This window comes from Orbicella franksi, chromosome 13 (assembly GCF_964199315.1).
Source record: "Orbicella franksi chromosome 13, jaOrbFran1.1, whole genome shotgun sequence".
In the NCBI taxonomy this organism is placed as follows: domain Eukaryota; kingdom Metazoa; phylum Cnidaria; class Anthozoa; order Scleractinia; family Merulinidae; genus Orbicella; species Orbicella franksi.
The window spans coordinates 7757641-7780825 of record NC_138157.1 but is presented as its reverse complement, the minus strand read 5'-3'; the positions used below and the strand labels follow the sequence as shown (position 1 = coordinate 7780825).

Below are 23185 nucleotides of genomic sequence, written 5' to 3'. Positions count from 1 at the left end.
AGAGTTCAAACTTTGAACAAATTCTTGCAAATCTCTACGATTGTTACACGCCAAGTCCTCGCCGTGTTCCCATTTTTCCTTATCTCTTTTTTCGCCGCCCATGATCACCACTAACCAGCAGCATTCCCAATTTAAAATGAGACTATGTGTAATAGTCACTAAGTGTCCATCAAGCAGCTGCGTTGTCATGGCGGGCAAATTTCCTAAACATCGCTTGAGTTTCTTCGATTTTCTCCCGCACTGCGATCAAAATATCATCTTTGCTTGAAACCTTAAGTTGTGTAAGAACAGTTTTTAGTTGAAATTTCGCAACAAGGAGTTGTATATTTTGGTTAAAACGGAATCCTACTAGGAATATTTGAACCAAATATGGCGGAAACTCCTCAAACTGGAAGCCAGCTGTCCATGTCGGAGACTGCTTCAGAACCCGGGACAGGAAGCCCTGAAAGTTCTGTTGCTAAAACTCCAAGTGTGTCTATGTCTCCAGAAAGCGTTCCTGCTACAACACCAGCACCACAACCAAAAGCTCAGCCGCCAAAACGTCGAGGAAAAGGTAAACTTTGATCTTGGAATATTACCAAGGCTTCTTACCAGTACACTTTATGATAATGCTTTCGCAAACCACACGATGTTTTGTTATTTTTAAAATGTAGGATATGAACTTCAAACGCATCATGTGGTTTGTGAAAGCATGATCTTGTAATGAAATAAAGTCTTATGTCAGGGGTAGTCTGTAGATCATTTTGTCTGACATCTTGGTGTAATACTTCCTTGTAATTGAATTTCTTTTAATTCATGTTAAGCATAAACAAGCTACATGTGTCACAGGTGTAAGGTTAGATCACTACTGTCTGTCGAATTTGATAGTGACAATCATGGGTAATCAGGGCAAACAACTGAAATTAATTAAGGATAAAATTGTGACACTTTCTCAAGATTCATGAAACGAAACCGAAAAAGTAGAGACACATTTTACAACTCTGACAAGTGAGGTAGGACCCCTCCTCTTCCTTGCCCTCTCCTCTCCTCTCCATACCTTCCTTCCTGGCTGGTTCTTATTAATGTCTTCTTCGTGTTATCTCTAGTGTATGATTGATTAATATTTCTGAAAATCTTGTACACTTTTGTTTTCAGAAGTGCTATACAAATACTGTATTTTTCAATAAGTTTACAATAAAAATTACTGCTATATGTAGTTGATTCTCATTAGGCCCTCCCCCCTTTTTTTTCATTTATTGTCGAATGCATTGTCTGATTTTGGGTCGGTCAGTCGGAAACGGAAAAAAAACAAAAATAAAATTGGAAAAGGAGGCTAGAGCTAGGAGGCCTGGTACCTCAGCATAATATCCGTGGAGCCTGGAAACAACAAGGTGTGGTTACAAAGTCAACATCGCGGCAATGGAGGAAGGAAAAAGTCGATATCGTTGTTAAAATCCAAAAAAAACTAAAAAGGCAAAAAATTGCTTATGTTTCAGATTAAAGTGACAATTGTTTGAAATGATGTGTCATTGCCTTCATTGCCATCTGTGTATTTTTTTTGTTTGTTTGTTTGTTTTTGAAAACGCGAAAATCTGGGTCAGTCGGACGACGCTAAACAGAGAAAAAAAATGGGATGGCCTTATGTGTAAAGTGCAGTGTTTCAGTGATAGCTGCAAACTATCTTTTTCTTAGCTCCTGAGCTGCCGGTGTATGAAAGAAGAAACTGGCTTATTCATTTGCACTTCATCAGAAAGGAATATGATCAATGCAAGGTGAGGAAAGTTTACAACTGTAACAACATCATGTGATCTCTTAGAGTGTATACTTGTTTGAATATCAATTGTAACAATATTTCTTTTCTATCTTTAAAGTCCCTTATAAAGGAACAACTTGATGAAACACAAGGAATGTGTGAATATGCATTGTATTGCAAAGGTAACACATTTTATACATCGTAGTCCCGAGTATGTGTAACTGTTGTTCCAGGAAATGTCCGACTCCTCCCCTTGGTGGAAGGTTTTCTGAGTTTTTTGAACACCAACTACCTCTCCAGAAATTCCACTTACTTTGTGACCTCCTCCCCCCTGGAAATATTTCCAGTGATGTTCCATAAGGCGGGTAATTCATATTTTCTGGAACTGGACATTAATTTAGGTCAGTCTAAAGAGCATGAATTTGCAAACCACTGTCTTCCTCATTTTTGGAGTTGGATTAGTCTGCTACCCATCTTTAAGTAATTTTAATAGTAGCCAGAAATTTGAATTCATTCATAAAGGGATGCCAGCCTGTGATAATCATCAAACTGTAAAAGTCCTCATATTTTGCCCGGAAATATTTTGACCAATGAAAAGTCGTCTGTTTAAAAAATGAGATAAAAAAATTACACATTTATTCAATACATACCTACATGTACATATACATACATACAAATTTTATTGAAGCTCCCTAAGTGGGTTTTTCAGCTACAGGTCACTTTTTGACTTCAACATTGCACATGTTTACTTTTGCCTGTACTGACATTTTGAAAATCATAATTCTCAGTAGTAGAAAGTGGAGCAATAGCCCAGGATCTTTGTGCTGAGCTTACCGGTCGCTTACTGTTTGATGACCTCTTTTGTAGCATTAATTCTTCGTCAAGAGGGACAAATCCAAGAGTCTCTGGATCTTTTCCAGAGGACTGTGCAGATTAATTCACAAAGTGCTGATAACTTAAAACAAGTGGCAAGATCGCTGTAAGTGTACAACTTGATGTCATGCTGAGTGTTCCAATACCCCCCACTCACGAATTGTTTGTAGTGAAGTATTGATAAATCTGTTTCCAGTAGTCCTATGTATCAGGGGAGCCAGTAGCGCAAAAGTACTGGTGCTTACAAATTATGTCAATTGCCAGGGCCTTTGATAAATACGAGGACATTTATTTGAACCTGACATTTATTTGAGATGTTTAATCAAGATATTACAATATTGTGCACAATTTCTTTACAGTGTGACTACTTGAATCAGGTCACATGGAAAAGATTTAGCCAACCAGAACATTACCATTGAAGATTGATTAATATTGAAGATTTCAAACAATTGTTCTCGAGCAAAAGTGGAAACCCAAAAAAGTGTGAAGTGTTGTAAACCTCTCAGGAAACTTTTACTATTTGTTGATTGGTTAGTTTTGACCCTAAATTTTGTATGCATTTCAACAGTTTCAGTTAAATCATTGCAAAACAAGTTTTCAAGTTACATTTTTTGAGTTAAATTTATAATAAGTTAACTGGCCATCAAGAAATGAATCGGTAGAGGGTGTATAACACAGAGGAGTTGACAAATATATCACATATTCATGTCAAACAGACCCTTACTTGTCTTTACAAAAAAAGATACTAGTCCATTGTTCTCAGTTTATGTTTTGGTTGGTTAGTTTTCTTCTAGGTGCCCAGTTCAAGTAGTTGCACTGTAAGATCTGTTTCAGTTTCAAGAGAGTCATAGGCATACTTTATAATCTTTCTAGATTTCTTCTTGCTCGTCACAAAGCAGCTCTTGAAGTATACAATGAAGCTGCAAAGCTCAGCACCAAAGACTGGGTATGTTAACCAATATTTATCTGTATAAATTTAATGACCAATGTGCTGAACTAGCCATTATGTTTCTTACTTCTAATATCTCATCACTGAACAGATATCACAGTCTTTATAACATCATACACTGTACAAATTAAAAAATATGCAGGTGCTACATGTATAGGGAGTCGGCTGTCAGGGTGCAAAGGTTTGACTGTTTATTGTGTGGTTTAGTATTAAAATAAAGCGAGACAATTAAATTTAATATTTACCTGTAGAATTTCTCTGTTGTTTTTTCGATGCAGGAAATTTATCACAATCAAGGTAAGTGTTTTTATCAGATTTTAACCCTGACGAGAATCTTTGCATGCAAAATTCAGGTCTTTTTAATTTATGATATCCCTTTCTTGACATCTTTCAGGTGTTTGCTACGTGTATATGAAAGACTTCGAAAAGGTAAAAAGTTCAATTATAAATGATGTTTTAAGGGTAGAACTTCGTGATTTATAAACATTAGTTTATAATCTGATAAAGGTCTACTAATCTCATACTAATCTCATACTATTAAAGTCATACTAAATTATCTCATAAAGGTCTCCGCTCAAACACATGAACTACAGTAATTACATGGATTACACATCCAAGTAACAAAGACTGAAAATTTTAAAGTTATTTGCCAGAGCATGACTCCAAAAAATAATTTGGAGACTTACCAATAAAAAGACCCGTGGACTTCCCTTTGGGTGATGGGTTGCTTAGAAAGTGACCTCCACAATCCCCCTCCCTCTCTTGGCAAAACAAAACCCGTACTGAATTGTGACGCATAAATGACCACAGCAAGGAGAAGAAAACAGAGAAAGAGTAGACTGGGAGAACTGCTTGTTTGCTTTCCCTATTAATAATTACTAATTACTTTTTTGATCTCCTGTTTTCTCTTTTTTTGTCCATTCCTCAAAATACATGTTTGTGGGCATGCTGATGTATTGAGAATATCCTTACCTCAACTCAGTCATGTATACAACTTGTTTATTGTGGCAAATTAGTATATATTGTATATTAATTGAAAGCTTTAATTTTTTGTTACAGTCATATACAGTACATTTAAATGCATTAACTTTGTGATTTTAAGCTGTAAATGTTTAACTCCAACTGTATGCATGTTTGTCTTTGTTAGGCTAAAGACTGTTTCAAGCATGCTTTACAATACCACCGTCATGATGCCTCCTTTACTCAGCTGGGTAAAGTCTTACTCTTGGAGGGTGATACAGAATCTGCCATTGACATTTTCAAGAAAGCAATAGAGTGAGTGGTGTGCATTTTGTTAAGTTTGTTAATATGCTGCAAAAGGCATTCCGACCAAAAGTGTTCAACAATATTATACAGGCAAAATCTGCAATCTGATTGGTTTAGGTGACTGATATTTGTATTGGAAATACTAAACTGTACAGCTGCATTTCAGGATCATTATTATATACTTTCACAGTTCCTTGGTTGTCATGCAAGTTTGCAACTTGCAAAACAAGATGGCGGCCCATTTCTGTCAGACAATGTGTGAATATCTGTAAAACTGAGTGAAGAAATAATGTAGATGGGGTGGACTAACAAGCAATTTTCAAAAATGTAAAGCTGACACACCTCTTCTACATAATTAGTTTCTCAGAATACAATTATGTATAATTTCAGCTTCACAGTGTTTTTGTTTTAAATATTCACCTCTGTATTCTATAAATATCCAGGTTCTCACCTGAAAATCCAGACCTGATGACAACTCTTGGACTTCTTTACCTGCAGGTTAGTGCTTGTTGTTATTTTGCTTATTTCACCCTGTACAGAAAAGTCTTTTCACCTTCTCTCCCTCCTCCCTCTAGACTGTGTCAAATGTTCAACTCTAATAGCTTCTTCTGTTGCAGCTGGGTCAGACCTCAAAGGCTTTTGAGCATCTTGGAAATGCACTGACATATGATCCTAGCAATGTTAAGGTAGGTGGTTTCCACTTTGCATCTTACTTTAGAAAACGGTCCTAAGAAAATATGCGCGCTGATTGGCTGAAAATCATGTTTCTATAACTTGATAGAAACACAGAACTAGCACGAGCTGTTGACGTAATGATGGCGCGAGCAAAGAGAATTTACACTTCGTCCACCACTTCGTCGTGGTGTTTTCGAAAAGAAATAGAAAACATGTTCTCCGTGTTTCTATCGAGCTATAAAAACACTCCTGAAAGTTTGGGAGAACTCGAAAAAGCTGTGGAAACACTCGCCTGCGGCTCGTGTTCCCACAGCATTTCTCGTTCTCCCAAACTTCCACTCGTGTTTCTATAACTCGATAGAAACACGGTACATGTTTTCTATTTCTGAAATAATCAATTCGTTACTGTATTCCTGAAACGACTCTCTTGTTCAATATTCAAATAATCAATTCATTACTGTAATCTTGAGGGGTACGCTTCACTTGGTTTCACTGTAAATTTTCTACCGAAGTAGCAACTTCTTTGATTTGAGGGTAATTTTGTACATTATAACAGGTATAACTAGTGCAGTTTTTGGTCCATTTTTAGGCCATCTTGGGAGCTGGATCTATGATTCAATCACATGGTGATTACGATGTTGCACTGACCAAGTACAGAATAGCTGCCGCGGCCACGCCTGAATCACCTCACTTGTGGAATAACATTGGCATGTGCTTCTTTGGCAAAAAGAAATATGTGGCAGTGAGTCGATAAACAAATTTTGATTGGTTCATTAGTGACGAAGCATGCTTTTGCTTTGAGTGGTGTAAACTGCTTGATAGAACGCAACATATGAATTATGGTATTTTTAACTTCTTCAGTCGAAGGCAGTTCGTGACAGAGTTTTATTGGTCGTTTTATTGCATAAGTGTGAATTCCAAGAGATGTGTAGAAATGTCTGGCAATACAAGACAGAGAAATAAATACAGTCGAACTTCCGCCAAACGTCCAACTTGGGGATAGAGGGAACAAGCCGTTGTAGAGAAGTGGCCGTTATGGGGAGGTAGGGGTGTAATATGACACTTAATTTTTTTTTCGGGGTGAAAGATTTTTATCTTTAAAACAATTCTTATTTCAGCATGTAAATACGTGACACAATCAACATTTGTCAGTAAAAAAGAAACCAAACAAAAAACAAAGACCAACGACGCGCGGTATGGATCAAGTTCGGTGACCATTTTTAATATAAAATGGGCTTTTCTATGCACTGTTCGTCAGTCGTTGATTAACTGGCCGTCTTCAAGAGGTTATTTGGGTAATTGAGTCGGGCTTTAGTGGCCGTTGACAGAGATGGCCGCAGTAGAGAGGTTGAAATACGAGTGGCCTTCCGCCGGGACAGGAAAAAAGTGGCCTTTGCAGAGAGGAGGTTCGACTGTAAAATATATGGCCGTTCATTTTTGTCGTTCACCAGGTTTCCAAAACATTTAAATTTATGTGTGTTTACTAAGTTTCATATGCGTTCTTACAAGACTTGTGTTTTTTTTTTTTGTTTGTTTTTTTTTCTGCTGAAGCATAATTTCGATTTACATATTTCAATTTGTTTACAGATTTTTACAATTATCATTTTTCTGCAGGCCATCAGCTGTCTCAAGAGAGCCACGTACATGGCGCCATTTGAATGGAAAATCCTTTACAACTTGGGAATCATTCACCTCACAATGCAACAGTATCCTTACAAGTTCTTAAAACTACGTCTCATGCGGTACTTGAAGAAGCCATGCCACGGACGGCTCATCTTGAAAAATACAATCGTCCACTATTCAAGTGTGTCACATATAATCTTGTCTCAATCTTTCTCAGTCTTTATTTTGCTAACTGTTATTACTTTTTGGTGTTTATAATTTCAATCCATAGAGAAGTTTTACTGTGAGACTTTTTTCCCTTTGAGTATTATTTGTTACATTGGAAAAAAATTACTCAGGATATCGTGAGAAAGCTCCTCAGAGTTATTTCAAACTAAGTACTTCCTAATTCCCTTGACGTTTATTAGATACGCCTCTGCGTTTCATTTTCTTAGTGCCGCAATCACTCTCAAACCCAAGCACGGTCACCTCTTCATGTTGCTTGCAAGTGAGTGTCTGTAGATATCTGATCAGGCGCGTTGTTAAGCTTCCTTCACGAACACACTCGCGGTTGATAATAACAAGCAAATGAGGAGGGATGCACATTTTGAGACCCTTGTCAGGGATGAAACGCCTTTGCCAAATCATGGAAGGGCCAGTGTCTTATAAGGGTCCTTACCACTGACGGATTAGATTCTTATAAGGGCCCTTGCTCTTACCACTGACGGGCCCTGAGAGTCTTATAAGGGCCCTTATCGTGGAAGGGTCAGAGTCTCATAAGGGCGTATGTAATGGAAGGGCTGGAATCTTATGAGGGCCCTTGGCCTTACCACTGACAGGCCCCGAGAGTCTTGCAAGGGCCCTTATCATGGGAGGGTCAGAGTCTCATAAGGGCCCTTATCATGGAAGGGTCAGAGTCTCATAAGGGCTTATGTAATGGAAGGGCTGGAGTCTTATCAGGGCCCTTGCCCTTACCACTGATGGGCCCCGAGAGTCTTATAAGGACCCTTATCATGTAAGGGCTGGGGTCTCATCAGGGCCTTGACATAGAGGGACCGCTTATAGCGCCTCATAAAAGTCCGCCTTTGGGGTAAAATGTCCGTAGGGCCAAGATTATTAAACCGGAGTTCATCGGGTAAATGCCTGCACCAACAAAATGACTTTACTAAGATGTTCATCTCGAGCGACAACATTGTGATGCGAACAATTTTTGTATTTAAGTCTCCTAAAATTAGAAGGAAAGCTCACAGGAGGAAAACGCACAGGGCCACACGAATGAAATGGTTAAAGAGACCTTTCTGTTGTAGAAAGAGTCATGAAAGCCAGAGTTATAATAGTAACATTCGTGTTTGTTCCGTTTTGTTTCAGTTGCTTTGACACACTTGGAGGACCAGGAGAATGCAAGACATGCTTACGACCAAGCCGCCAACTTGGACAAGTAAGACAGATTACTAAAAAAAGCAGGCGCTTAAAACGTTTGCACTGCAGTGCAAATTTACTCATAATCGTATGAAAGTTCGAACGATTTGATTTACACCACTCGCAATGTCTTTTTTTTTTTTTGCGGCCACACACACCCCTCTGAGGTGTGAAAAGGATGATGACGAAGATGACTTGCAATTTTTGAAAATTCTTTCAAGTTGCACTCGCATTCACATGGTTACTTTTTAGTTACTAATTTCCGACATGTCTCAGATAAGCTTCGTAAAACGTCTCTTATTGTTTTCTTTCTCACTATTGCAGCACTGATCCATCGATCAACTTGAACTTCAGTGTCTTCCTGTACAACTCAGGCGAGAGAAAAGAAGCAGCTAAACAGTTTAACATTTACGAGAGAAAGATGGAAGCATTCCGATCAGAAAAAGGAAACGAGATTGATCAAGAGGTATGCAAGGCCCTCTCTTCAGAGATTCACTACTATCCATTCACCCTTTAGGGCGAAGAAAACTAGTCTTGATCAAGAACAAAACACAATGTCCTCGGCCGGTGATCGAGTCCGAACCACTCTGAGTTCATCTGTTTGTCCAATTTAACGTTTTTTGTCCTATTTTACATATTTTGTCCTGTTTTACTTTTTTGTCCTCTTTTACGTTTTTGTCCTATTTTACGTTCTTTTTTTGTCCTTTTTTACGTTGTTAGTCCTATTTTAATTTTTTGTCCTATTTTACATTTTACATTTTTTGTTCTATTTTAGATTTGTTTTTGTCCTCTTTTACGTTTTTGTCCTATTTCACGTTTCTAATTTGTCCTATTTTGCATTTTACATTTTTTGTTCTATTTTAGATTTGTTTTTGTCCTCTTTTACGTTTTTGTCCTATTTCACGTTTTTAATTTGTCCTATTTTACATTTTACATTTTTTGTTCTATTTTAGATTTGTTTTTGTCCTCTTTTACGTTTTTGTCCTATTTCACGTTTTTAATTTGTCCTATTTTGCATTTTACATTTTTTGTTCTATTTTAGATTTGTTTTTGTCCTCTTTTACGTTTTTGTCCTATTTCACGTTTTTAATTTGTCCTATTTTACATTTTACATTTTTTGTTCTATTTTAGATTTGTTTTTGTCCTCTTTTACGTTTTTGTCCTATTTCACGTTTTTAATTTGTCCTATTTTGCATTTTTCTTATCCTCTTTTACGCTTTTGCCCCATTTTAGGTTTTTTGTTTTTTTGTCCCATTTTATGTTTTTTTGTCCTATTTTACGTTTTTGTCCTATTTTACGTTTATTGCCTTATTTTACGTTTTTTTGTCCTTTTTTTGTTTTTTTGTTTTTTTTGCCCAGTTTTACGTTTTTTGTCCTATTTTACGTTTTTGTCCTATTTTACGTTTATTGCCTTATTTTACGTTTTTTTGTCCTTTTTTTGTTTTTTTGTTTTTTTTGCCCAGTTTTACGTTTTTTGTCCTATTTTACATTTTTTGGTCCTATTTTACTTTAGTTGCCCTCTTTTACGTTTTTGTCCTATTCTACGTTTTTGTCCTATTTTACGTTTTGTCGTATTTTATGCAAAGATGAACATAACTGGGTCGATTGGCTGTATACTTGGGGTAATATTATAAGGGATAATGCAGGTTAGGATATCAGAATATGGCCGTTGGCCGTATTAACGGGGTGACCACATTAACGGTGTTCCTATAAGGAAATGTATGGGCGTTTCGTCGAGACAAGAAAAAGTGGCCGTAATAAAGAGGTGACCATATTAACGAGTTGACTGTAAGGCGAGGTTCCACTGTAATTACTAAACAGGTTGATTTGAATAATTTGGAAACTGTAAAATATGAATTGCGTGACATTAAGGAAATAGACTTAAGGCCGTCACACACTAGCCGATTTTTTTGTCGGCCGACAAAAAATCTTCACTTGTCGGCTAGTGTGCGGTGAATTCAGACAAGTCTGTGACAAGATCGGGGCTTGTCGAGCGATATCTCTAAACGTCTTGTCGGGCCTTGTCGGCTAGTGTGCGGTAGACCAAGACAATTTGTCGGGGCTCGTGCGCACCTCAGCCAATTAGGAAATGTCATGAGAGTCACGCCAGTGGAATAGGCGTCATCTTGATTTTGGATGACTCAGCCCCAAGCCTCGACGCGGTTAGTCGCGACAAAAAATCGGCTAGTGTGCGGCCAGCTGATGGCCCGACAAATTTTAACCCAATTTGACCCCGACAAAAAATCTGCAGTTCTACGACAGAAAATCGGCTAGTGTGCGGCAGCCTTACGATGACCATGTCACCTACTATTGCCACAAATTCTTACATTTTACTGACAAGTCCTTGAATGCATGTGACAACAAAAGGGGAAAAGGCAATGTTGAGCTCATCATGCATTATGTGTTTAATTTAAAGTGAATTTACCAGGTTAAGAATGAATTCAGTGGAAGAAACCAATAGAGAATCAATCACAGTATATACTGAATGCTTCGGATTGTGTTTCTATTTTAATGAGACATAATAGCTGAACTTTACACGTTATTCCATTCCTTTTAGAGTAGCAGAATCTGCAAAGGCAACTTGCAAGTAATTTTTTCCTGCCTTAAAGTGACAACTAAACTTCTTGTTCTAACCACTATTTTGGGAACCCTTAAGTTATACCAGAAAAATAATTGAAAAAGAGTAAAACTGGCATATTTTGTTCTGTCGATATAATAGCCCTTGAGAGATACTGAGGTTAGACATGCCTTAGTATCTTGTAGAACAACGGCTACAACCAGAAGTGCCTTGTCGGTTCAGCGAGTTAATCTTGCGAGCAACTTCATTGCACTTCCGAGATCGAGACCTCTTTCTCCTGTCGTCCCACATATCCATTCCAACTCTGATTGCGTTCTGATCCCTCGGATCATCAATCCCTCCCTTCTGAACTCTGTCGGCACCATACAACAGTAGCCAGCAGTGGATGGTCGCAGCACGGCCAACCCAACCATAATGGATATTTCCAGGTACATCACAATTTACACATCGGTTGCATAAGGTGACAGTGCGTGTGTATGATCGAGATGGGCATGGTCCTCGACGGAAGCTCTGGGTACACTTATAATCCCATGGCTTGCAGTTACCAACAAGGCCAGCAAATTTGAGGAGACATCTGGGCCAGGCAAACAATTTGTACCATCCACGGCAACGCTGGATTTCAGTGTGGTTTCTGTTCCGGTTCATTTGACCCCACAACCAGTAGGTGACATCTGGTCCACATCTGTGTCAAATAGAGGGGCGTTAGTTCATAGTTTATTCTACAGACGCATAAAAGAGACTGGTCGATAAATTATTTCATTTAAACCCCAAAATATATCGTCATATTGTTAGATATTCAAAAGCATGATATGTTGAAAATCATTAAATTTTCCAAACAAAAATTTAGACAGCAACAGATTGGGGTTTTTCTGGCATGTCAGCCTTGATGCAACTACTGTTATGATGTAGCTACTAACGTCATTGATGTTACCTCTTTACCGCTCGTTTTTCACTTTCTTGTGCGCGGTAAATTCCTTGTTCTGCATCGGTTGTGTCATCCATATCCTGTATTTCATCATCGGCCATATCATGATATTCATCTGTATCTTCCGGCAGAAAACCTTCGTGCCATGTGTTAAGCTCCTTAACACCCGAAGAAAAGTGACACTTTGAATTTAGAGCATATTCTTTTTTAGCGAAATACTGGTACATGGGAGGAGCTTATGCCAGCTACCCTTAAAACATTAGTCTAAAAGCTGAAATAGATGTAAGCCCTTACTTTGGAAATGGTCCAGAATTGTGAGTGGACAAAAATTCAGAAACAAATCTTAAACTTGAAACAATTTGGCAATAATTAAGGTTTTTGCATTTTCGATTTTGTTCCATTAGAAGATGCACATCTCAGTTTACTGTGTTATTGTGAAAATTTGTTTTACGAAGATATAATATTATCTTGGTTACAAAGCATAAGAGAAATGAGAAACCAACCTTTAAATTGCAAATGACGTTTCTTAGTGAGCTTAAAATGGTTCATCAGTTAACACCAGTCTTGTAATCCATGGCTTTGCTAGAATATCAGAAAGTAAATTTCAAATACCTTTTTCTGAATAACCAAGACTAATAGCCCCCAGAGCAATCAAAAGCAGCACAGATACCAAGGAAATCTTCAAGGCCATTTTGATCCTCTGTCTACCATATACATGTAGTTGAGATACGCTGAGAACTGACGAGTGCCGGTTTCCTTATATATGCTTTGTGTTAGCTTATCACCAGAAATCAATTTGTTCAGCTAGTGATCTTGAGATTGTTTATCAGAAGTGTTATCACTGGTACTTGTGCTGAAACGAACTAAGACAACAAATGTTAAGTGTGTGCGTGTTTGTAAAGGAGCTGGCTAGTGATCAGCTTAATAAATTTGGGGGGTATGAATCAGATCAGGATCATCTCTGGTGTCTAAACTAAGCATTTATTTTGGTTTTCTCTGAGGAATGAAATACACGTGATATTCACATTCTGGAAAACACTTAGAGTGTACATGTAGTAATTTCTTGATGTTGGCTTTGATAGCTCATTTCATGCTATCTGCAACCAAATATATTTAGCAACGTGGCGCAATGTTCAAGGGTACAACAGTCATTTCAAGTTCAACAGCATTTTTTTCCTTAGTTTTGATTTGCAAATGTTCTTAAGTTTGTTTAATAATTTGTACTCATTGGATCATAATTCAAGCATGTTATATTGATAGAAGGACTAATGTTGATTCAAGAATACTGATATTGAGTTATGAATTATATATTTAGCTGAAGGTTACTACTTTTAGCAGGAATTCAAATGATATAGTAAAATAAATAATATCAGCATTGCAATGCTAAATTAAGCACTCACTAAATTAAGGCCAATTCGACCAGGTTAGAGGAGCAGCATGAAACCCAACTAAGGCTGATGTGACTTCCTCTCTAAATATTGTAATTTAAGAGAATTGTTCAAAAATGTCTAGTTCCAGAAATAATTATCCCTACTCCTTCCCCGGCCCCTTGTAAGGTAATTGAAACTCCACAGGGGCCAGAGAGTGTCAAACACCAAGTTTTTTAAAGGCGAATTAAACAAGCCTAACTGAAATATCCAGAGGAGCTGGGGGTCCAAACCATATACCATCCATGGAGGGTATGTTGTAGATATTTTCTAGCGCAACACAACTGAGAACAACAAAATTTCAAACCATTTAAGACATAGTTGAATAATTGTTCTTTTTAGTCCATAATGCAGCACAAATAAACAAGGCATTACATCGTTATATTTGCATCTTCTAATGACATCATAACTTTGAAATTCTCAGTTATAATTTGTGTAATGATATTTGTGACTCAGAAATCAGGAGGCAAGGTCTTTGATGAGCAAATATGGCCAAACATCTAATATTTAAAAGATCAAGATTCGAAAGTAGAATCTCTCAGTTTGCATATTCCACCACAGTCACAGGATTCATTATCAGTTACTGGTATATCCCAATCCACATTCAGGCCTTTCTGCTGATAAACTTTGTTCCATCTGGGTAATTTCTGAATGCCGGGAAAGTTGAAATTTAACATTATGAGATTAAATCACATTCCTTTGGAGACAGAAGAACCTCAATATTTAGAGCCCTACATAGGGAAGTTAATTCCAGCTACCCTTTCAATATTACCTCAATATTTACAGCATTTTCATTGGGCTGAATCAAATGTGATGTATGATTTTTTTAATCATCTTTTCAAGGAAGATCAAATGTACACAAAAAAAAAACGAACATAGAGCAGCTAAATGATTGAGGTGGTGCATCAATTAATCAAGTATCATTACCCTTTGATGGTATCATGAAGGTTGCTTACCTCCAGAGCTTGAAACAACAGAAGTAGGATAGTTTTTGAAGAAACCTTTGTGGTCATTTTGATCAAATAGAGAGGGGAGGGTAACTTAAGATGAATTGGCATCTCATCCAAGGGGACCAGCAAATGAGTACTCTTAGTTGCTACGTGCTATAAACGCCAGCCTCATGAGCCACTATGCACGAAAAGGCAATTACTTTAATTCACTTTACAATTACGAAACGCTGTGTGAAGGAAAGCAAACAATGGAAAATGAACCGCTTTATGGTTAATATATTATTTTACATCACTTTTTCACGGTTCTTTATGGGGGGATTGTATATCCAGTAGTGAATTCGTTAACATTTTAAACGTAACAAATATTTAGAGGTCGTATAATTGGCGTAACTTTGTTTTTGTTGTTGTCATTTGACCTTCACCTCTTTGTTGTTTTGTTTTCATTGACGTTCATCTCTCTGTTCGTTTTGGTTTTTGGTTGACAGCTTGTCGATGTAGCCAACAAGCTCGGTCCGTCGTTACAAGTCGGAGAAAGTCTAGTGTGGGAAGGAGGTAACGCTGGCCAACAGCCATCGCGGGCTTCACAGCCGGATTCTCAAAGCCCTTCAGCACCAGCTTCTGTGGCAAGCAGCAGCGCCTCTTTCCAAGACGATGGATCTTTTGTATAAATAATAAAAAATAGCTGCTCTTGTAAGGAATAGATTCATTGTAGCTAAGGATGCGATTTCCGAGAAAAACTGATTCCTAATGTACGACACTTTTTGTTTGTGTAAATTTAAGAAATAGAAGTCATTTTCCGTATTTCTATCCAGTTTATATGGAAACACGAGTGAAAATTGCCAGATTGAGAAATGTTACAGAAACACATGGCACATTTCCACAGCTTTTTCCAGATCTCTAAAACTTTCGCGAGTGTTTTTGAGTTGAAGTTATAAGTCATTGAATTCGAAAGATATAGGGCTGACACTTCATATTAACGACCGCTAGAAAGTTGTTGTCTATGGGTTATGCTCCTGACTCTTGGAGTAACGGATCTTACGGAGAAAGTTAAAAACTGGAAATGTTCACGTATGTCAATCAGCATCCGAGCCTCGCGTTCGAAGAGCAAACTTGTAAATATCTTCATGAAACGAATTTCCGCAGGTAGAGATTGGAGATTGGAGGGTGGAGAGTGGAGAGTTGAGGGTAGAGAGTGGAGAGTAGATATCGATGTACGTCACACCTCGTCATGGATCGAGCGCATGCTGAGGAAGAAATGTAACCAGTTGAAGGGTTGGTAAAGGGCTGGTGCCGATTACCCTAACTAAGTTTACTCTTGTCCATGGTCCATTTTATTATCGAATGTTATTACTAGCAAGAGAGCATGAAGGCTAAGTCGTATTCTGCATGCGCGTTCTTCAAAAAGGTGCTCAAGAAATTAAGTTATGAGCTCCAGATTTCTGAAATGATAGCTGATGCGGCTGAAGGCCGAATCAGCTATCACCCTCGGAAATCGAAAGCGAATAATCTAATTGTTTTAGTAGAATTCTAACTGAAATTTCCTCCAATTAACCATTTCCATTACAGTATATTCATTTCTCTACTTTGTATTAAACTTCACGCTTTACAGAAATTGTGAGGACTGAGTTATTTCCCATTTCGGCAGCGCTCGCTCATCAGTTTCTTCAGCAATTTCGAGTTTTGAAAGTCCAGAAACCGCGAATATCCTTCCGCTCTGACTCTTCACGGAAATGAAATTATTCCTTTGTTTCTAAATGTTACCCCGAAACTTCCGAGAAACGAGAAAACATCGCTATTTCGTATACGACCTGCAGTCACTGCCCATAATTAACGATTAATCCACGAGCGCGCGTTGAATGACTATGACATGGTATAGCTATCTTATATCCAACAAGCGCGAGAGGAAAAAATGTTTATTAAAAACACCCCCAAAATATAGAAAGCTAACATAAAATAAACAGTCTACCTCTCAGACTACTCATGCTCACAAAGATCTGTCACGTGAGATTATGACCTGAACAGCTCAGATTGTCGCTGTATATTGGATTACGCAATATATTGCATAATCCCACAAAAACGCCCCCCAAAAATCACGCGTACGCTTACGATATTTGTACAGCATGGTATAATTGCTCATATACCATGATGGCTAAGCCAATGAAAACTCTTGAATTGTATTATCCAATGATCCAGTTTTTAATAATAGCTGATAGTTTACGATATGTAGCTCAGCCAATCAGATTGCAACATTTGCATTAGTACGCTAGTAGAATTCTACTAATTTCAGCAAGTCGGAACTGAACCTCCTTGAGATGCAAGAAGGTTATTGAGAATTCTAGAAGGCTTGTCAAATTCGGCAAAGTGTAGAATTTGTGAAGTCTAGTGAACAAAGTAATATATAGATTTAGCCAAGCCTAAAAGCGGAGCTCCTGGGCGAGGTTATTCAAAGCCCGATTAAGATAACCCAGGTTAAGTGAGAATTTTGATTTGAATTTTGTAATTTTGCAGTGAGGTTTACTGTATATTGTTTGGCCTTCTGTTTTGAGTTTGAATAATCTCAAAATACACAAAACAAAAGCAGTAAAAAACATTTGTATACAAGAACTATTTACACTTCTGTTAACTTAAATACTGGGTTAGCGTTAACCGGGTTCCGAACAACCCGGCCCCGTCTACAACAAGTTAATTTTGCATGAGCCTGCGACCCAATAGAAAAGCCAACACTTGGTCAGCGGTCAACTTTAAAAAACACAAGACCTCAATGAACTCTAAACTTGAGCCCGAGATATGGTCACGTGATACTGATCAGCGGATACCTTGATTTGACAATATGGATATCCAATATCAAAGAAGGAGACCATAAATCAAGGCTGTATATTTCTGTCAACCTTTTAGCTTAGCTGGAGAATGGCCACCATGTTGTGTGACTCCGTCGTCGCCGTCGTGCCTACGCGCCCACGAGCAATACTGCTAACCATGATAACCATGAGAAAATCCGTTCATGGGTTTCCTTTTTTTTCCTATATGAGTATGGGGTTCCGCTTCGCGGCTCTTCAGGCCGCCGGAGCTCCGCTGTAATGACATAACGGTAAGCTTACATAAATTCAACCAGTCGTTTCACGAAATCTGGACGAATTAAAATGAACTGAATGTAGGATTTTTCTTTTTGTTTACACAATTTCCACTTTACCCCTTTCGATCGGCCTTCGAATTTGAACTGCTTTTGGACGATTGGCGAGCTAGTCTGATTTGCCGATACATCACTCAGAATGATATTATCATCTGGTGGAAGACAAGTCAAACTGCGCGACAATTGTATAGCCATGGAAGAATTATAGTAACGGCAACCGAAAAAATAAAACTGGCAGCAAATATATCAAGATATGTTTTCATTTTATCGCATGCTAATAGAAGCAACAAGGCGAGTTATAGTACGGCTGGGGGGGAAGAGCTAATTTCTTCAAAAGAAAACACGACGAATTAAACTGCTTACGTCAAGGGTTTGAATATGTATTTCGTAAATTGTCAGGCTATAAAAAGATTATGTAATAGCTGAAAATAACGTGCAAAACGCAAATCATGGATGCCCTTTTCGGCCTGCAAATTAAATTCTCTTTTCTCAGCAATCCTAATGGAATCATTTTTTCAGTCATAAATGAAATAAAAAGCAAACCTTTATCAGTTTCTTCTCTACTGTTGCCACTATGTATTTATGTTTTGGCCCAAAACTTTACATTTCCTCTCTGTGAATAAACTTCGAACCTTGACTGACAAGTGTGAGAGATTAAGGGAGATAAAACCCCGTCGAAGTAAAACACGAGGGTACAGGACCATCACTTTATACATTTTACTACTTTCCAGACGCAGCGGCGGATTTTTCTGCTTCGTGCGTAGTACACCAAAGGATTTATGCTTGAGTTGAGAAACAAAAAGGTTGCCAAAAACGGTTTCACAGCTTCCAGAAACGCAAGATCCTTGCTGGCGTACAAACAAAGCACGACAATGATCGCTGGGACATAACACAGGAAAATAACTCCAACCATCAGCAGGGCTGTTTTGGTGCTTTGGAAATCTTGTTGAGTCGGATGGTTGCTGACATTCATCTGTGCTCGTATTTGCCTTTGATGTCGCCTTGCGATCTTCGTCATCTTGAAATAGCAAAGAACTGTTATGATTACTAACAGCACGGGAGAAATGGCGGAGAGCGCATTAGCGGAGGTTTTCAGGATGGTGACTCCAGGAAGAAAAGGGAGAGCTTGGACTGTAGCAAAAGCCAGCGAAAACACCCATGAAGCGCTAGTGGCTAGAACGACTCTTTCTTTAGTAACGATGTCTTGATATCGCAGAGAATACGCGATACAAACGTACCTGTCCATGGTTATCAAGCAGATGTTCGAACAGGAGGAAAATAGCAAACCATACACCGAGTAGTTTGCGAAGAATTTGGCAGAGTTGTTTGTTGATAGTAAACAATCTCCAAGTAACAAGCCGATATGTCTGGCGGTTAAAAACGGTTGTACCATAAGCCCGATAAGCAGGTCGGAAAGTGCTTGCGATACAAGGAGAAGGTTGCGTGGTATCTCACGGAGCTCGGGGAATTTGATAACGGCCACGAGAAGTAAAACGCTTCCTCCAACAGATGTTACGGGCAAGAAACCATCAACAATGCAATTAAGGACTGCCAGAGGAAAAAAGAACCGCCTCAAATGCGGTGTCGTGTAGAATTCGTTTATGATGTCACATTGAGGGGTTAAATCAGTTTTGTTCATAATGAATAATTTGGAGAAACACTTCGGGCCTTCTTTGGATAAATCTGGACGAAATTATTGCCATGCAGGCTTTTTGTTGTTGAATATATTAACACGGTTTCCGCTCCAACCACTTCACAAGATCTTGATTTGAAGTGGTTTGGACATAAGATGATAAGCCAAGTTGGTCTGATTGGTCGATAAGTCAGCAGTAAAGTCAACATTTGGGAAAAGCTCAGTCAAAATTGAATAACGGTCAACTCAAATACTGACTGATGAACAAAAATGATCAAACAGGCTTATTGGTTGGTTTTCTAGCATGTGTGAATCAGGTGCTACTTCACACGGCAGGTGAAGACTTATCGGAAGCCGTGGACTGTAAAAGTAACGAGGAACACAGTTTAGCGTAAATAAAACGAGTCAAACAACACATCACATAAAAGGATTTTTGTATTGTATTTCAATGTCATCGTCCCGAATGTCCAAAAATGCTATTCCCTTAATTGAAACTGATGTCGTTTACATGTTACGGGAAGCATTTTCGTTACATAAAGAGTTACTAGCAATGTCATTTATTATGAACAGCAGAAAAATTTAGCACAAAAACTATTCGGCAGTTAATGTTTTCGCTCATTCTTGTATCTTAACTGTGCTGCTATATAAAAAATGAAATAAATGGAGATTAATTTGTCAACACTTGGGAAAATCGCGCTTGGCCACGGGCGCTCTCGCGTTGACTTTGTCATGAGTTGCTCATGTCGGAAACCAATGTAAGAAAAAGCTTGGGCCATCGATTTGCGGAGATATGATCACACGTTTACGCTAAAAATCGGCCTTCGTCACTGTATATTGTTTAAATGTCTGTTAATCTAAAATACTGGAAAGAAAATCCCTAAAATGGTACTTTCTCTCTCACTCAGATCAATATGTATCAAAGGAACAGGTAAATCCACTGTAGGTAAGGATTCATCGATTTCTTTGATGCGCTTTTATCGAAGTTACCTTGGATCGTTGATGCTGATCCAGATCATTGCAAAGGAGCGCATCCTTATTATCAGCATTCTTCTTTCAAGCAGACTGATGGACTGACTGACGGACTGACGTACTGACGTACTGACGGACTGACGGACTGACGGACTTATGGACTGACGGACTCACGGACGGACGGACTGACTGACTGACTGATAGCTGACCATGTAATCACATTCTCAAAATCTCGCACGCACTTTCAGTCGATAAATTTGTTGCAAAAAAAGCCACATTTAATCAGTATTATTGCCTATTGTAGATTGTATGTCATGTGTTCAGGTACGAGTTTCATTTGGACCAAGGCTATACTTTCAATTCCCAGGTAAGCATGTAAGATTGAGTATTTCTCATCTAAGTGATGACAAGAAATCCGTGGCTTTGCATTGTTGAACTTAGCTCTGCGGCTGACCTGTAAATGTAGACCGCCTTCTTCCGAAACTCGTTCCCAGGCTCCCTTCTGCCTCCACTTGTCAAACGACAAGTGGAGGCGGAGGAGAGACAGGCTGGGAATGAGGTTGCCTTCTTCCCTGTACTGGGAGGCGCCGGAACACTAGTACAAAAGTAATGAGAGTGTCGGAATTGCAAGAAGACCATAAACGGTGTTAAAAGCTGGTTTTTTGTTGTGGTTACCCGATTTTATTTTTACCTTCAAAAGGGGTATTACATTGGCTTTTAAGTTTCGAGTAATTTAAGGACGTTCGCACGAATTGTTTGTGCGCATTCTTACCGCGCACGCAAAGTCACACGCCACGTCATGCATCGAGCGCACGCCAAGTAATAAAATGAACAGTAATTTTAAACTTAACAAATATTTAGAGGTCGTAAGACTGGCGTAACTTTGTTTTTGTTGTTGTCATTTGACCTTCACCTCTCTGTTGTTTTATTTTCATTGACGTTCATCTCTCTGTTCGTTTTGGTTTTTGGTTAACAGCTTGTCGATGTAGCCAACAAGCTCGGTCCGTCGTTACAAGTCGGAGAAAGCCTAGTGTGGGAAGGAGGTAACGCTTGCCAGCAGCCATCGCGGGCTTCACAGCCGGATTCTCAAAGCCCTTCAGCGCCAGATTCTGTGGCAAGCCACAGCGCCTCTTCCCAAGACGATGAATCTTTTGTATAAATAATAAGAAATAGCTGCTCTTCTAAGGAATAGATTCGTTGTAACTGAGGACACGATTTCCGAGAAAAACGGATTCCTAAAATTAATGTACGATACTTTTTGTTTATGTAAATTTAAGAAATAGAAGTCATTTTCCGTATTTCTATCCAGTTTATATGGAAACTCGAGTGAAAATTTGCCAGATTGAGAAATGTTGCAGAAACACATGGCGCGTTTCCACAACTTTTTTCAGTTCTTTCAAACTTTAACGACTGTTTTTGATTTGAAGTTATAAGTCATCGAATTCGATAGAAATAGGGCTGACACTTCATGTCAAAGACCGCTAGAAAGTTGTTGTCTATGGGCTATGCTCCTGACTCTTAGAATAACGGATCTTACGGAGAAAGTTAAAAACTGGATATGTTCGCGTATGTTAATCAGCACCCGAGCCTCGCGTTCGAAGAGCAAACTTGTAAATGTCTTCATAAAACGAATTTCCGCAGGTGGAGAGGGGAGAGTGGAGAGTGGAGGATGGAGAGTAGAGGTTGGAGAGTGGAGGGTAGAGAGTGGAGAGTGGATATCAATGTACGTCACACCACGACATGGATTGAGTGCACGCTGAGGAAGAAATGGAACCAGGTGAAGGGTTGGTAAAAGGCTGATGCCGGCTGCGCTCACTAAGTTTACTCTCTGAAATGGTCTACGATCTTTATTTGCTTTTCAAAAGATAACTTGTTTTCCAGATTGCAAACAAAGAATTTAAAAAAATTCAGTGGGGGAAGTTTAGCTATTTCCAATATTTTTACCCACACAAAAGGCACAGATCATCAAATGTTATTACTAGCAAGAGAGCATGCAGGCTAAGTCTTACTCCACATGCTCTTTCTTCAAGAAAGTGCTCAAGAAATTTAATTATGAGCTCCTCAGAAATCAAGATCGAATAATGTAATTGTTTTGTAGAATTCTAACAAAATTTTTCCTTTAGTTAACCATTTCTAATTATTTCTCTACTTTGTATTGAACTTCACGCTTTAAAGAAATTGTGAGGACTCTGTTATTTTCCATCTCACTCGCACGCTCATCAATTTTTTCAGCAATTTCGAGTTTTGAAAGTCCAGAAACCGCGAGTATCCTTCTATGACTCTTCTCTGAATTGAAATTATCCCTTTGTTTCTAAATGTTTCGTCGAAACTTCCGAGAAACGAGAAAACATCGCTGTTTCGTATACAGCCTGCAGCTACTGCCCATAATTAATGATTATTCCAGGAGCGCGGGTTGGATATGAGATGGTAGAACTATCTTGTATCCAACAAGCGCGAGTGGCATGATTGTTTTATTAAAAACATCCCCAAAATATAGAAAGCTAACATGAAATAACCAGTTTACCTCTGAGACTACTCGTGCTCACAAAGATCTGTCACGTGAGATCATGTAAGATCAAGTCCTCAAACCCTCAAGATTATCGCAGACTATATGGGATTACGCAATATATTGCACGATCCCACAAAAACAACCCAAGAAATCAGGGGTACGCTTACGATATTTGTAGAGCGTGGTACAATGGCTCATATACCATGATTGATGGCTAAGCCCATGAAAACTCTTGAATTGCATTATCCAGTGATCCAGTATCTAATAATGGCTGATAGTGTACGATATATACTGTAGCTCAGCCAATCAGATTGCAGCATTTGCATTCAGTTAGTACGCTAATAGAATTCCACTAATTTCATCAAGTCTGAACTGAACCTGCTTGAGATGCAAGAAAGTTATTGGCCATTCTAGAAGGTTGGGAAATTAAATCACGGCGAAAAAATTGAGAGAGCGCCTCAAATCTAACAAAGTGTAGAATTTGTGATGTCGATTGAACAAAGTATAATGACATAACGGTAAGCTTGCATAAATTCAACCAGTCTTTT

At 38.5% G+C, this 23185-nt stretch overlaps 3 protein-coding genes across 3 annotated transcripts; 1 reads left to right on the top strand and 2 right to left on the bottom strand.

Annotated features, from left to right (window-relative positions):
• Positions 1 to 180: 180 nt before the first annotated feature.
• On the top strand, positions 181 to 17607 carry LOC145465277 (BBSome complex member BBS4-like). Its single transcript, XM_081449054.1, has 16 exons — positions 181 to 553; positions 1672 to 1751; positions 1851 to 1914; positions 2600 to 2711; positions 3479 to 3551; positions 3833 to 3851; positions 3949 to 3983; positions 4702 to 4829; positions 5264 to 5318; positions 5438 to 5506; positions 6085 to 6237; positions 7110 to 7201; positions 7526 to 7605; positions 8466 to 8535; positions 8841 to 8982; positions 14882 to 17607. The coding sequence occupies exons 1-16, from the start codon at positions 370 to 372 to the stop codon at positions 15062 to 15064; spliced, it is 1539 nt and encodes a 512-aa protein (XP_081305180.1). The 5' UTR covers positions 181 to 369; the 3' UTR covers positions 15065 to 17607.
• On the bottom strand, positions 10973 to 13185 carry LOC145465278 (uncharacterized). The gene is made up of 3 exons (XM_081449055.1): positions 12634 to 13185; positions 12026 to 12187; positions 10973 to 11776 (listed from the first exon to the last, which is right to left on the bottom strand). Exons 1-3 carry the CDS (start codon positions 12708 to 12710, stop codon positions 11266 to 11268), a joined length of 750 nt encoding a protein of 249 aa, XP_081305181.1. The 5' UTR covers positions 12711 to 13185; the 3' UTR covers positions 10973 to 11265.
• Positions 17608 to 18229: 622 nt separating the features above from the next.
• On the bottom strand, positions 18230 to 19165 carry LOC145466317 (melanocyte-stimulating hormone receptor-like). Its single transcript, XM_081450020.1, has one exon. The coding sequence runs from the start codon at positions 19163 to 19165 to the stop codon at positions 18230 to 18232; it is 936 nt and encodes a 311-aa protein (XP_081306146.1).
• Between the last annotated feature and the right edge of the window lie 4020 nt (positions 19166 to 23185).